At 36.6% G+C, this 15769-nt stretch overlaps 2 protein-coding genes across 5 annotated transcripts; both read left to right on the forward strand.

The window, feature by feature from the left end:
* The first annotated feature begins 333 nt into the window (after nucleotides 1-333).
* LOC133313588 (protein BASIC PENTACYSTEINE2-like) lies at nucleotides 334-2549 on the forward strand. Of its 4 annotated transcripts, none has more exons than XM_061514983.1 (5): nucleotides 334-416; nucleotides 628-760; nucleotides 849-1791; nucleotides 2002-2061; nucleotides 2394-2471. In XM_061514983.1, exons 3-4 carry the CDS (start codon nucleotides 938-940, stop codon nucleotides 2039-2041), a joined length of 894 nt encoding a protein of 297 aa, XP_061370967.1. In that variant the 5' UTR covers nucleotides 334-416; nucleotides 628-760; nucleotides 849-937; the 3' UTR covers nucleotides 2042-2061; nucleotides 2394-2471. The 4 variants fall into 4 exon arrangements, with proteins under 4 accessions (XP_061370967.1, XP_061370969.1, XP_061370971.1 ...); XM_061514985.1 differs by having other exon boundaries at nucleotides 852-1791; XM_061514987.1 differs by lacking the exon at nucleotides 2002-2061 and having other exon boundaries at nucleotides 2394-2549.
* A 4231-nt stretch (nucleotides 2550-6780) lies between these two features.
* On the forward strand, nucleotides 6781-7269 carry LOC133313590 (uncharacterized). The gene has a single exon (XM_061514989.1). It carries the CDS (start codon nucleotides 6781-6783, stop codon nucleotides 7267-7269), a length of 489 nt encoding a protein of 162 aa, XP_061370973.1.
* The last annotated feature ends 8500 nt before the right edge of the window (nucleotides 7270-15769 follow it).

The raw sequence follows: 15769 nt of genomic DNA on the forward strand, positions 1-15769 counted from the left end.
AACGATTATCATTTATTGCGAATTAATAATTAATTAATGAGTTTGATTTGAAAAATGATAACCGTTGATTGGCGGAAATCAACGGTTAAGATGTGGTAGTAACATTAGTAGTAACATTATTTGGTTGTCACGAAATCTTATCCCATTAATTGTTACTAAAAAAAGATATTATTCAATATATTTTTCTCATGTGTAAATATCATATAGTGGGATCCACCAAATTTTAAAAAAATATTGGAGGTGTGAATTTCGATTAATATGTAAAAAGATTAATCCTTATAATATTATAAACTCATAAATGCATATTTATTTTTTACTTTTTTTATTTTTAAGATTAGATTTTTAGATGGCGTGCAGACATTTTTGTTCCTTTGCTCTCTCCATTCGCCGTTCGTAGACGCCAAGAACCCTAACAGGTATTGCTCTATTCTCGCTTTGCTCAAACATTCCATGACCCTCTTTTTATTTCTTCAAGTATTAACATGGGTTCACATCAAAATCTCTTTTTTAATTGTATTTTTTTCATTTTCCCACTTTCATTTTGATCTTAGATTCTGTTGATCTGTTCATTTTCATGGCTCAAAGATCTGACTTTATTGCTTTTTTCCCTGGTTAAATGGATCTTAGATCAAAACCCAGAAGCTGAAATCTTTGGGGGCATGAGGTTTTGCATGTGTACATTTATGGGATTTGTGTAATTTATACCATTGAATCTTTTTCTCTCTCTCCTGGTTTGACTGTATTTGAGCTTAAAGAAAAGGTGGGTTTTTTGGTCACCCAATTGCATTATGTTGTTATTTTTTTTTTCATATTAATTTATTGTGTTTTCAATTGTGTTGGCTTGTTAGGAGAATGCAATGGACCTGGATAATTTGTGAGGATATTTAACAAAGTGTACATTGTTGTCCTGCAATTTTCTTTATCATTTGCTTTTGTGATGGATGGTGGTGATAATGGTCTTAACATACGTAATTGGGGTTACTATGAACCTGCTACGTCCTATAAGAGCCATCTGGGGCTGCAGCTGATGTCTTCCATGCCGGAAAAACCGATGCTTGGAGGGCGCAATGCTGCAGTTTTATCTGGCACTAATGGGGCATTTCACCTTAGGGACATTGGGATGCCCCAAACTACATACCCTATGGATTACAACATGAGGGATGGATCATGGATTAGTAGTCAGAGAGATAAGTATATGAATATGATACCTACAAACCCGACTTATGGTGGTATCCCGGAGACGTCTTCAGCACATCATATTCAAATGATTCAACAACCTGAATTGTCAAAGGAAGAAATACCAATGGAAGAGGCACCTGTTGTTGAGAAGGCGAATGGCGCTAGGAAGAAAAGGCAGGGTCCCAAGGTGCCCAAATCCCCCAAGGCAAAGAAGCCCAAGAGGGGTCCTCGCGTCCCAAAGGATGAGAATACTCCTTCTGTTCAACGAGCAAGGGTTCCGAAGAAAACTACTGAAATTGTAATAAACGGGCTTGATTTGGATATTTCCAGTATTCCAATTCCTGTTTGTTCATGCACTGGGACACCTCAACAGTGTTATAGATGGGGATCTGGAGGATGGCAGTCTGCGTGCTGCACAACTGGCATGTCAATGTATCCTTTGCCTATGAGTACCAAGCGGCGTGGTGCTAGGATAGCTGGAAGGAAAATGAGTATAGGAGCATTTAAGAAAGTTTTAGAGAAACTTGCGGCCGAGGGTTATAACTTTTCTAATCCAATTGATTTGAGGACTTATTGGGCAAAACATGGCACCAACAAGTTTGTCACTATCAGGTAGATCTATTTATGGTCAACTGGCCTCTTATTCCTTTCAGCCTGTTTGTCATGTGTATATATGTGTATTTGGCCAGAGACAGAGGCTTCTTAGTTGGTTTGTAGTACAAGAATTTTCGATGTCATGAGACATTTCCTTTTCTCTTCTAACTCTTTCTATGTTGTTCCCTTCATTTCTCTGTAATGAGATCTTGTTTTATTAATATTTAGGAGGAAATTTTTATCTGTTCAAAAACCTATCGGTGACTGATGTTACTTCCAACTAAATATGTGAGTTCAAATGCTCAGCATTATAATCCATTCTCTGTTGTTTAAATCCTTAATTAGAATATGCCGACTGTTCATGAAATGTGAAAGCTGGGTTGGAAAAACTTTACAATTTATTAAATTGCAATGTGTTTTTAGATGGTTCGTTTTGCATGAATGGTTTATCTTGTCTAAAGAAGGAAAGAACAGGTTTGAAGCGGCAAAAACATTAGTGTTTTATCCAGATTTAAAAAAACTTCTTTTACTGCTTTCCTTTCAGAAATGAATAGAAGTATTCAGCTCCGAGGCATTGTACTTTCAACAATTTGGTTACTGAATCATTTTAATATTTCCAGGTAGGTGTACTTCAGTTTTTACAGAAACAGGTTTTTAAAGATTGTGTGGAGGTAAGATGGTTATCATAGTGGTAGAATGTTTTTTTTATGCATTTCCAAATGTAGAATTAAAAAAAGAAGAAGAAAAATTAATCAAATCAGTACTTCTATCTGTCAGATTTGAGTTTGTTATTCAGTGCATGCTTTATACTCTTTACATAGTTTATTTAGTCATATAGAATAGTAAAATCAGTTCCAACAAAAAGTCTAAATAAAACTGTTGTCATTTACTTGGACTAGTACTAGACTACTAGTTATGTGACTAATCTATAAATGTGAAATTTGGTGTTAGAGGTACATTGTCTCAGTTTTCGTTATTAGTAAACCATAAAAGTGAGAAATTACAGGGTTGACATGGTATCATGAACAGTAAGGTGAGAAAGAAAATAGCAGGGCAAGAAAAAGGCTGGGTTGAAGGGAATGAAAAACTGCAGCATATCATAAACTGGTGAGGAAAGTGACTTTCTGTTTGTACTGTTTTAGGTGTTGAACTGTTAGTGTTGGGAGAGCTTAGGTTTGTATACCTTAGAGGGTTGAATATATCGCTATGGAGGTGCTTTTAGAGACAGGGTTATGAACCCAATCTTTTGGAGGAGTCACCGTGTGAATATCTTAGAGATGGCTGAGAGAGGGGGATTGTGTAGAAGGTATGGTGGCTTTATATTTTGACAGAGTAACTGCTCATAAATATGATAAGGATGCAAAATGCCTCTTTAATGGGTGAGAAGAGGTATATATATGTGGGAAATATTCTCTAATGATAAGAGAGGTGAGCCATATTACAAATGTGGTGGTATGTAAGTTCAGTACTGAGACAATGTGCATTTCTGACAAGTAACTTGAACATCTTGTTTGGCAGTGTATTTACTTACAAATTTGGTGACGTAATAAAGTAAATTTCACTAGATTTGTATTCTCTCCTCTGAAATGAAAACTGAATTCCTTGTTTTAAAATTTAAATTGTTTATTTCTTTTGGGTAAAACAAAAGGGCTGAATTGTGGCCCTCCAAAGGCCTGTTTTTTTTTTTCATTGTTTGGTATTTTGCAGAAGCACTCTTTTCTTTAGTTGCAAGCATAAAATAAGTCATTAGGCTTTTGCCTTTTCCCTTATGTTTAAATATTATTTGAAAAAGGGGAGGGAGAGTGCATCTTCTGCTGGGGAAAAAGCCAAAAGATTTGTGAACTGTTAGAAAATTTGGGTGGCTAAGTTGGTGAGTAGGAGAAAATATAGATAACAAGTTTTCTGGTTAAGACTTTGCTTTAAGCAGTTTGATAGCTGAAGATTGAAACTTGAACTTTAAGCTGGCACAAAAATGTGCTTTTCAACCATGTAATAGCAGTGTGATTCGGGGATGTATTGAAACTGGAAATGGGGGAAACGTTTTAGCCTTCTTGAGGCTGTGAAGTGTGAATAAAAAACGTGGATGTAAAGCGAGTAGCATGCAAAACCTAAACTTTGCATAAACCCCAAATTTCCATAAATTCAACTCTATAATGTAAAGCGAGTTTACCACTGTTCCTTATCTTAATCAATGTGCTTCCTGAAGGTTAGTGAAATAAGTTTAGGGTAATGTTGTTCTTAACCAAAAATATTTTCATTTTCACACTTTTAAGTTCGAAAAAAGTGTATTGGAATGTGTTTTTTTTTATTATAAAATGAGAGTATAAAAATGACGGGGAAATAACATTATCCATAAGTTTAATAGTTGTTATGGATCTTTATTGTATGAAATGACCTATGATATATAACAACTTTCAATAAACTCGGTTTATACCAAAAGACCTGTGATTTTGTGTGTCTTAATACCTCATAACATCAATTAAGGTTCACACCTTTTGGTTGACTTATGATGTGTTGAGCACAATAATCTAGCCATCTAAACAAGGATGAAAAACAAGCTAGAGCAAAAGATTAATAGAATAATCCAATAAAGAGAGATTATAAATTACAATATTCTTCCCATTTTCCACCACTGATTGTTGGGGTTGACAACTCTAATAGTCAAACACCTTACTATTCCTATTTTACAAATCCTATAAAGGATTAGGGTCACCAACTCTAAACTTGTATAGTGGGAGAGATACCCCTTCGTACATAATTGTAAAGATTAGACTGCCATTCCATCACATGAACCCACGAGCATATTTAGTTATACGAAGCATATATTCTTCTTAAGATATGCATGCACATACAAAGAATCATTGCATTCTTTAACGGGCCCTAATTCTACAGTACGAGTTGGACTAAGGGATAGGAAGAAACTGGTTCGGCCCACTAAGCTATCTAACTATCAATTAGGTTGAAGATCTTTCAATAGCAATGTTTGTCATTCTGTTAGTTAAAGGCCCATTAGGTGCCATATTGTAATTTCTTTTGTTAAAGGTCCATTAGGTGCCATATACTAACGTAGTTGATATAGTCACGTAAAATCAATGAATGAGGTATCTTTAAAGTAAAATCCTCTCTCTCTCTCTCTCCCTATCTTCTCTCTTCTTCTTCTCCTCTTATTTTCCTAAACCTTCTTCTGTGTATACCTAGCTACATTGGTGCTTTCATTGAGAGTTGAACTCAAGGACACTACGAGTTTCTAGTGATGCCTTTCGGTTTGAGTAATGCATCCTCTACCTTTCAAGCTACTATGAATCAAGTTTTTGCCACTTATTTGCGCAAGTTTGTTGTGGTTTTCTTCGACGATATTCTCGTCTATAGCCCATCAGAATCTCTTCATTGGGATCACTTGGCCACAGTTCTAACCACTCTACGGGCCCATTCTTTATATGCAAAGCTCTCCAAATGCTTATTTGCTCAGCCCTCAATTCATTTTTTGGGCCATATTATTTCTGGATTTGGTGTTCAACCTGATCCCAGCAAATTACAAGTGATTTCCGCTTGGCCAGTACCTACCACAACTACACAGCTACGGGCATTCTTGGGTCTATCCGGCTATTACAGGAAATTCATTAAACATTATGCCTCAATTGCGGCTCCTCTCACGGATCTACTTTCTAAATCGGGTTTTTGTTGGAATTCACGGGCAGCTCAGGCCTTTAGTAACTTGAAGGCCCTTTTGACAACAGCACCCATTTTGTGCCTTCCCAACTTTACTCAGCCCTTTGTTGTAGAAACAGACGCTTCCGGCGTGGGAATCAGGGATGTTTTACTCCAGAATGAGAAGCCCATTTCTTTTTACAACCACAAACTTGCACCCATGATGCAAGGTAAATCTACATATGTCAGGGAGATGTTTGCCATCTCCGCAGCGGTCTCTAAGTGGCGCCAATATTTGTTAGGCTTCCTTTTGTGATCCGTACAGATCACAAGAGCCTTAACAATTTGATGAATCAAGTGATCCAAACCCCGGAGCAATAGCAGTTCCTCTCTAAATTACTGGGGTATGATTACACTATTGTCTATAAATCCGGCAAGGCAAACGTTGTAGTCGATGGACTGTCTAGACAAGCCGAGGGAGCCTCGCATGCTCAAACCCCTCACTTGGCAGCCATTACTGGCCCAACGTTAAATTTCACTTCAGTTCTATAGTCCGAATTAAGTACGGATCCCTACACTACCAAGGTCATACAGGACATACAAAACGATCCTAGTCTATGGCCTGACTGGCAATACAAAAATAATTTGTTGTTCCACCGACATCGAATTTTTTTGCCTTCGACCTCGTCCTTAATTCCCCATCTCCTCCATACAGTCCACGATGCTAAACAGGGAGGCCACTCTGGTGTGAAAGCAACACTTCATCGTCTCACCCGTAATTTCACCTGGAAGGGAATCAATTCGACTGTTAAGGAATATATTTCCAAATGTAAGGTGTGTCAGAAACTTAAACCACCGAACCATTCCTCGTTTGGTCTCCTACACCCCTTACAAACCCCCAATTCCTTATGGACTGACATTACTATGGATTTTATAACACATTTACCATCTTCCACCGGTTATAGCTCAATCTTGGTAGTTGTGGACAGATTTTCTAAGGCCGCTCACTTTGCTCCGCTCCCAGCCCATTGCTCAGCCTCCAAGGTGGCCTCAGTTTTCTGGGATACCGTCGGCAAGCTACACGGTCTTCCCCACACTATCATCACTGACAGAGACCTCATTTTTCTGAGCGATTTCTGGCGAACCCTGTTTCAACTATAAGGCACAACATTAAATTTTAGTTCCTCTTACCATCCGCAGACGGACGGACAAACTGAACGAGTCAACAGGTGTTTAGAGTCTTACCTCAGGGCTTTTACTCACGCACACCCCAACTCCTGGTCCCGTTTCCTCAGCTGGGTCGAGTACCATTATAATACCAGCTTTCATCATTCCACCGGATTTTCACCGTATGAGGTGATGTACGGCAAACCACCACCAGATTTAGTAGCTTATTGCTTGGGATCTTCACCTAATGAAGCTGTGGACTCCACCTTGTCATCTCGCAGCACCATAATCCACACGTTAAAAGAAAATCTCAAGAAAGCTCAACAGACAATGAAGACACAAGCTGACAAAAAACGAAAAGGTTGGAGCTTTACTGTCGGCGATATGGTTTTGCTCCGTTTACAACCTTACTGGCAAGTCTCCGTCCACCGCCGGTCGTCCCAAAAGCTCAACTTGCATTACTATGGTCCTTTTGAGATCCTGAACAGGGTTGGAGAGGTTGCATACCGTCTGAAACTACCACCTTCGGCTCAGATCCATGACGTTTTCCATGTTTCAATGCTACACCCGTTCAGACAGGGCCACACCTACTTAAGGATCTTTGAGAATATTAACATATCCCAACAGATCCTTCTCAACAAAACTAATACAACCTTAAGGAACATTAGGCAAAATAACTAATTCCCAGGAGCCTTGATCCACCTTAGTAGCCAAGAAGTTGGCTACTTTATTCCCTGTCCTATTAATATGGGATAACATCACACTCCACTGCTTGTCCATCAGCTCCTTGATCTTATGAATCAGATGGTAGAAAGGGTGATCACAAGAGCAGGTTTCTTGAATTAATTGAAGAGCCTCAGTTGAAAATTCTTCTAGGTGGATTTGTCTGAATCCATGATCCCAAGCAACTTGAAGACCTAATAAAATACCTCATAATTCAGCCTTCAAAGCATTATCTTGTCTAACCTTCTTCATATAACCAACCATCCATCTGCCATCACTATCACGAAGGACTCCCCCACAACCACGTTTGGATCCATCTAATGAGCAAGCTCCATCCGTATTGATCTTGATCCAACCTTTTTGGGGAGGCATCCACTGCACCATGGTATCCTCCTTGACTCTCAAGCTAACAACTACCTCAACCAGAGTAGACTCAGCATGTAACACATTCTGCACATATATCCGCACCTTCTGACAAAGACTATCTGGAGAGCAAGACTCTTTTTTAAACACCAAATTATTCCTAGCTTGCCACAACATCCAGCAAGTAACATTAAAGGTAAGCCTCCAAATTTGGTCATGGTTATCCTTCTTCCCTTTTCCCAAGTTAAATTGAATCCATTCCAGAAAATTGCCAGAGAAAAAAGAATTGTAATTCAACTTATCAATTAGGAGAGACCAAACCTGTTTTGCCCAATAGCAGTCCCTCATCACAAAACAGCAGTCCTCACAGGAAAACATACATCTAGGACAGAGGGCCTCACCTCCCATATGTCTGCTTCTTCTTTGATCATTTGTTAACAAATTATTGCCAATTAGGAGCCAAAGAAAGTGTTTAATTCTCTTTGGATCCTTCCACTTCCAAGCAAGATCCCAATAGATATCCTGGTTCTTCATACCTGGATTATCATTCCTGATGAAATGGTAAGCAGATTTAACAGAAAACATGCCATTACTAGAGGGATTCTAGATAATCCTGTCATCACCATCTCCTTCCTTAGGTGGCTCAATCTTAGCTATGGCTGCACAAATTTCTTCAGGAAGATACAAACTGAATTTATCCCAATCCCAGTCACCATTCTGATTTACACAGCAGGCAACCTTCCGGCCCTTGGCATCTTCAGGAATAGAGCTAATGACGTTATCAATTAGACTGCCTCGTTTTCATTCCTCTCTCTACGTGGCACATGCTTTGTGTAAGCACCAAGTGCCTCATATTTTAAAGTACAATAATTGTCTATTATCAATTGCGAGTTCACATGCCACGGATTTTTTTAATATATTCTAGGAGTATAAAAAAAATTTGTGATCCTTTTTCTTTTTGGGTAAAAAAAAATACTGTATAAGTCATATTGCGAACATTAATAGGTTGTACAAGTTTATTGAACGTACCACTTTTATACATCAAAATAAATAAAAAATACATATTCTCTGTATATCATTTACGATACACCAAATTAAAATGACTTTATAGGCTAGGCTATCAAAATAAAAGTTTTTTTCAAAGTAGTTTTAAAAGTTCGACTAAGAAATTTTTTTAACCAAAATTGTATTTTAAGTTTAAGTATAATTATGACCAAGTAAACCAAAACATATAAATTATACTCAAATACATTATTTGTTATATAAAATATTTTTCTTTGATAAACTCCAAGGATTGATTTAACAGTATACGCGTATGTAGTGTATAGATAAATATACAAATTCAAATTAACCTTTTCACTTATTAAATGCCCCTTTTTTTTATTTAGACAAATTACGTGTATCTTTTACGGAAACAATCTTATTCAAGCTAAAAATATCCACTTCAAAGTGGTGATAACTCTAAGAATTTTTTGCATTTGCAAATACTTAACCCAAGATCTTATTTAAGCCGAATCAAGTATGTATCACTTGAACAATTCTCTTTGATTTAAATGCAATTTTTGTCTCAACATAATTACATGAATAACCTATCTATAATTAGACAGAAAAATGATTTTGTTAAAAAAATTAAAATTTTAAGTAAGTAAATAAATTACATGAATTTGTACGTTTGGTACTCCAGTAACGCAAGAAATAAATTTTATGACTCAATACCTCTTTCTAAATTGAATACTCATTATTAACAATGATCTATAAATATTTTTGATGAATCCAAAATGATGTTATTTTGAGCGAAAATTAAGGTATTTTTGTAATTCTAATATATTGTAGAGTTATATTAATCTTTATAATTATAATTTTTTAATCTTATAATCTAAAATGACGTCGTTTTGAATTCACTGGACAGTTACGGAAGAAATAGTTTTCCCATATTTTATAGTTCATAAAAAATATCTAAAAGAATACAAATAAAACAATAGAATTAGTTTTAATCAACGAGTGCTTTAAGAATACTAATTAAAATTATTTAAAATGTTAAATTAAATAATTTTAATTACTAAAGAAAAAGTGTTGAATATTGTTATATTCCTATATGAACAAGAATTGTCCTCATCGCGCTTTTGTTAGTCGGTGTCTAATGGGTGATGCTTTTTGTTTTTATATTCCTACAATATAATAAGGGATAAATTATATTTATATTTTTTATTTATAAATTCTTATAAATTATATTACGTATTTCAAAAAATACAAAATACAAAATATAATTGGTAAGAGTTCATAAAAATTGTTTTTGTTAATATAATAAATATTTTACTATTTTTGACTTTATTTTTCTTAACCAGTGTTGTAGGATCATTTATTAACAAATCCCAATATAGTTCAAAATTATGTGTGGTTTCATTAACCAGTGGTGAAGCATTCTGCTGGAGTTACCTACCTGCACAGCCCCAACCCCAATTCAATACCTTGCTTTGTGCTTTGGGAACTCTGTTGCCTTGCTAACAGTTGTGCAAGTAATGCGCGCAAGTATACGCGACAACAAGTAATATAGGGCTGTTATAAGTCCCAGTTATCGTTCCCACAAGGATCGTTGACGTTTTGAAATGACTAAAATTTGTAATTGCTTAAAATTGAGTTACTATTTGAAAATAAAAGATATAAAATTGTAAAGTAAAAATAATTTAGAATGGACCTAAAACACTACTGTTCACTTTTCTTTTAAAATTTTCTGAATTACTTTCTTAAGTTATAAAATAAGAATGAAGAATGGAGCAACTTAAATGAAAGATGTGACAAAAATTTTGAAAACGGAATAGAGATTGAAATATGAAATAACAAAGGAAATTGGAAAATCTGAATTGATAAAGATGTTTAAAAAGGTGGGTTGAGTTTTTGGCTCTCCTTCCCCACAATGCTTGAAAAATAATTTGATTAACAAAAGGCTCATCCTAAGATTCTCTGTTAACAGGACTGTATTGTTAATTTTTAATCTCTTAAAAATTATTTTATCCCAAAGTTGCCCACTTCCATATCTCTATGCCAAGTGGGATTAGGACTCTTGAGATTCAGGTCCACTATTACATGAGGACTCATTCATTTCTGAATTGAGATCCCTTAGATGATTTCTCATCTAAGTTCATGTGTCTAATGCAGAATCCAGAATTAATTGTTTCTCAACAACTAAATCCTAACCAAACATCTGACATTTGGCCAAAATGCAGATAATTTTAAACATTAGAAACAACATTAAACAACTGAGATATAAACATTAAAACCAGGAAATCAAATATTTGACAAGCACTGAGGTTTGGGTATCACCTAAACCCAACCTCTAAAAAGTTAGCCACTATCCATAGGGGTGAGGCTTACAAACAGTAACAGAACTACAGAATTCACAAAATAAAAATTCTAAAAACTACAATTACAGCACTGGCCTAACAACCGGCAATCTCAGTGCTGTAAAGACATGCATCAAGTTCATCAAAATGAACCAGAATCTCATTACAAAACAGAAATTAAAAGAAACTCAAAATTGTTCAGAAAACAAAAACTAAGAAAAACCATAAATCAGAAAACAGAAGAGAGCTCCCCGATGACTCACTCCTATATCCCTTTTATAGGGCTCTTTGCACACTATCCTCTTTTTCTCCAGCTCAGCAATATGACGCGCTGCTGCAAATGAGTGGTCCCCACAGTGCTCCACTCCTCTGCTCTTACAAATCGGATGGAATTGTCGTTCCTTCAAACCGTACACTGACGTGTGCTCACAATCGCTCCAGCATCCACTAAGTAACGGATCTTTGTTTGGCTTTTTCTGAATCCAAAATAGTGGCTAGGTTTTGGTTTGTTTGCGATATTGTGTGGTTTGGTGCGTCAATCAGGTAGAAAGGGTGCAAACGATGGAAATGGGTTGTATGAGGGTTAGGGTTCGGTTCGAGAGACAAGGTGTTAGGGTTTGTGTAAGTTGGTCCGATTCAAAAACTGAACCGTGGTGGAAAGTGATGGTTCTATATCTAGGTTGAAAATCAGAGGATGTTTTTGGTTTACTTGCTCGATTCAGAGAGGGAACCGTGATGGAGAGCTTGAGATGGAGTAGGCTCACTTAGACGGTCTATGCTAGGGTTTTTTTTCTTTCTCTTTCAGAAGACGCACGATTCTGACTTCTTTCTCTCTTCTTCTTTTCTTTTCTTTTGGGCCACTGATTTGCTTTCTCATTTCTCTATTATTTCCTTTCTCTTTCCTTTCTTTCCTTGGGTTGTATCACAATTGGGCCTGAAGAATGCAAATAAGAAAAAAAACCCATTAGCATTTAAATCAGAATCATCCACCTTAATTCAATTTGGGGTATCTATTAACACAAAGTGTATTCTTTTTTTACATTTTCATATTAAAAACCATACATTGTAAGTATTATTTCATGGACTTATCACACCCCCAAGCTTACACTGTTGCTTGTCCTCAAGTGACACAAGAAATTAGATCCAAAATTTATCAAATTAACCACTCTTTCAACTAACAATCATTCAAATCACATCATTCAAAGCTACTCAGAATCAATCAACAATCTCAAACATTTTCATCAGCATTTCAATGTTCAGCTTTTAAAACCAACTTCAGTGCATCATATTATCACAAAGATCAGGGAACAGAGGTGGGTACATAGTTCAGCAATCCATCAATCACAAACCAGGCAGCTAAATGATCCTTTTATTCCATAAAACTACTCAGCAAATAGTGTGTGAAATTCAAATGCATAAGTGCCTCACTGACTGTTGAATAATGACAAAAGAGATTCTGAAAATTCAATTCTTAACACAGCATGCAATATTTTTCAAAAGGCAATAAAGATGGCAACTTTTCACAGCCTCACTGACTTACAGAATTATTCACTCAATGCTCAAGGGTTCTGTTTCTCTCAATCCAACACTAGGAATAGCTTTGACATAGGCTTGATAAGATGCTCTTGTCTTCTAAGTGACACACAGACCTGAACTTAATCAAAGGGACTTGAATAGGTTGTAACTTGGCTAAGGTGAAGGTGGAAAATTTGTGGGGGATTGGCTAACTTAGCTATGATGGAAAGGAAACACAATTATGAAGCATAATCAACTAATTCAGTGGCAGCTACTTTGACCGCTATTTTTCTCTTATTGAAAATCTCTTTTTTTTTTTTTTTTTTTTTTTTTTTTTTTTTTTTTTTTAACAACCAACAAAATAAAAATAACAAAAAATCTTGCTTCTTTTTCTGTTTCCATCATAACTAAGAGGTGTAATAGATTGTGGGATAAGATAAAATGTGGGTATGTGAAAAGAAAAGGTCAAAGGCTCAAAATGGGTTTTCAATGGATGATGATCTATGGATGGCTTTTTGGTTTTAAAATGGTTAAGCAAAACAACAAATTGCCCTCATCATTTTAAACTCAAGCCAACGCTACACTTCTTCAACTAAGCACCAAAGCAAGTTCTGCCTCACTACCCCAGTGTGAACCCCTCATGGAAAAAATTTGCTGTGTAGGCTCAATATCTCACAGTGTTGGTAAAGTCACCATCTCGCATGCTTATTGTTAAAATTCACAAGATGCATTAATCAACTAAATTTCTCAACCTCTCACTGCCTTTTACCCATCAATCATTTAAAACACTCATTTCACTCTTCATCCACAAAACTACCCTGAGTTCTTTTCCTTTATTCAAATTCTCAGCTGCTTAGTTGTGATACTGACCACTCATTGCTAAACATCACACTCCTCAAATCCATTCTCATATCCAAAATTCCCTTTCACCAAAACAGCACAAAATCTCTTCCTAACTCAAAACAACCACACCAACAGAAAACTTCATACAACTCTAAAAACAACAAATCCAATCAAAACAGCAACTGAAACATAAGAAATTAATTCAAACTAAAAAAAATTCTAAAGAGCAATCATGGTTTATGGTGCACCAACAGAATACTCTCCCCCAAACTTAATTTCAACAGTGTCCTCACTGTTGTGCCTCAAACAAGTTACACAAATGAAAATTTTACAAATAGGATCAGTGTAACCTGAGGCCAGAAGAAGTTCTGGCCTATTTCTCCTGATAATCTGAGTCCCCTGACTCAGATTTATCCACATCTTCAGATTCTGATTCAGAAGACTGCATTTCTTCTTCTTCATTGTCACTCACTTCCTCCATGGCAGCTTTTGTTCTTGGCCTTCCCCTCTTCCTTGAGCTAAATGGATGGCCATGTTCCTTTGTAGGTAGAGGAGTTGTCTCTTGCCTTGTAGGTTGGGGAGAAGGAGGATTGCCAGCAGCTTTTGCCATGGCTTCTTTTACCTGTGGATCAACAAATACTGAAGAAGGTGGCCATGTTAAATCATCAGGAAGTGAAGGTAAACCAGGAAAATTTGCAAAGGTATTTTTCAAAAAATCATTCAAGACTCTGTCCCTCCCTACAATGTAATCATGAAATCTGGCTCTATTATACATAAAAGTGTAAAATTGATCATATGTTTTCTCAAACAGCAAGTCCATTTTTTTGTTATGATCTTGCATTTGCATGAGCACTTTATGTATGTGAACCAGATTATTCTGTAACCCGCCTGGGAAAGGCTGGTCTTCAGTGGGAGGGACCATAGTCTCCAAGCGATTTGCAATATTTTCAGCCTCCTGTTGCTGAGAACTAGCAACATCAGGGACAAATTTCCCTTTCTTTTCTGGGGGAGAAGACTGAGTCTTCTCCTCTTCAACTACCCCCTTCAACTTTTCTTTTCCTTCTATTTCTAACTTTTCTTTCTCAACAGAGGGTGCAGCAATGCCCTTTTTCAATTTAATAATGATTCGCAGAGTTATAGCCTCACTAACTTTAAAGAACACATCAGCTTGGTTTGCTGTGACACCCTTTTTCTTGCATAATTGTGATATGAAGCTAGGGAACCGTAGCTTGCCTTTCCTACCCCCAGCACAAGCTCCAATTCCTCTAAAAACTAATTTGGCAGCATCTACTGGTTTCCCAACCAATAAACACCACAACAACACAGCTCTATCCTTAGTCACTATATTTACATGAGTGGTAGGGAGCAATCTAGCTCTAATGAAGTGGTACCACGTTTGAGCTTTTTCATTTAGAAAGTGTTTTTGCAGAGTATAGTTCTTTTCCTTTATCTCCCATTCAGCCCCAGGGACTGCTATGACCTCTAATATTGCTGCCATGAAAGCAGGGTCATGCTTCTTGACATGCTTGGAAAACTCATCTTTAGAGGCCTTCGGTAGGGAAAAGAATTCCCTAATAACCTTGGGTTCAAAGGAAACTTTAATGCCCCTGACACTAACCTCAGTTTGACTGTCATTTAAAATTTCTGCATAAAATTCTCTTACCACATTGACATTAGCCGCATCCTTAGGATGCAGGTAAAACTGTTCCCAATGTTGAATTTTTACTACTTCATGCACATATTCAGGATAAGAGACATTTTCCTCAAATCCCTTGTCAGGGGTAGGGTCCCTAGCAAGCATAGTCTTTTCAAACCTCTCTATTGCTTTTTCACATGTGAAGGAAGAGAGGGAAAAACTCTCAGGATCAGGTGTGTGAGGTGTAAGTTTTGGACTGTGAGGTCCTCCACTACGCAAGATATGTTTTCTAACCATGATGCCTAAAAATATTAAAACAGCAAATTGAAATTACCAAAAACAGAAAAATAGCAAAAATAAAATTGAGTTGATACTCAGACCACTCCCCCAAACTTTATACTAAATTTGCTTCCAGAAATCAGCAAACAGAATTCGCTTAACACCTGTAAACAAACAGAATGAGAGTGTCAGGACTCAGATATTCTATCTACAAAAGTTTTGACTCTTCACTGTTCGTTTGTGTTTAAATGGTGGGAGGGTCAGCAAGAGATATTGAGATTTGAGCTTTCTCAATTCCCTCCCCCAAATAATTTTTAAGCCTTTGACCATTGACAGTGAACTTGGTCCCATCTTTCTCATTTAAAATGTCCACTGCACCATGTAAATGGACTTTTGTTACCTTAAATGGACCAGACCACCTAGACTTTAACTTTCCCGGAAAGAATTTTAGCCTAGAATTAAAGAGGCAGTGGCATCAACC

This window comes from Gastrolobium bilobum, unplaced genomic scaffold, assembly GCF_033153095.1.
Source record: "Gastrolobium bilobum isolate Gb01-03AN ecotype WA unplaced genomic scaffold, APGP_CSIRO_Gbil_v1 utg25524, whole genome shotgun sequence".
Lineage (NCBI taxonomy): Eukaryota > Viridiplantae > Streptophyta > Magnoliopsida > Fabales > Fabaceae > Gastrolobium > Gastrolobium bilobum.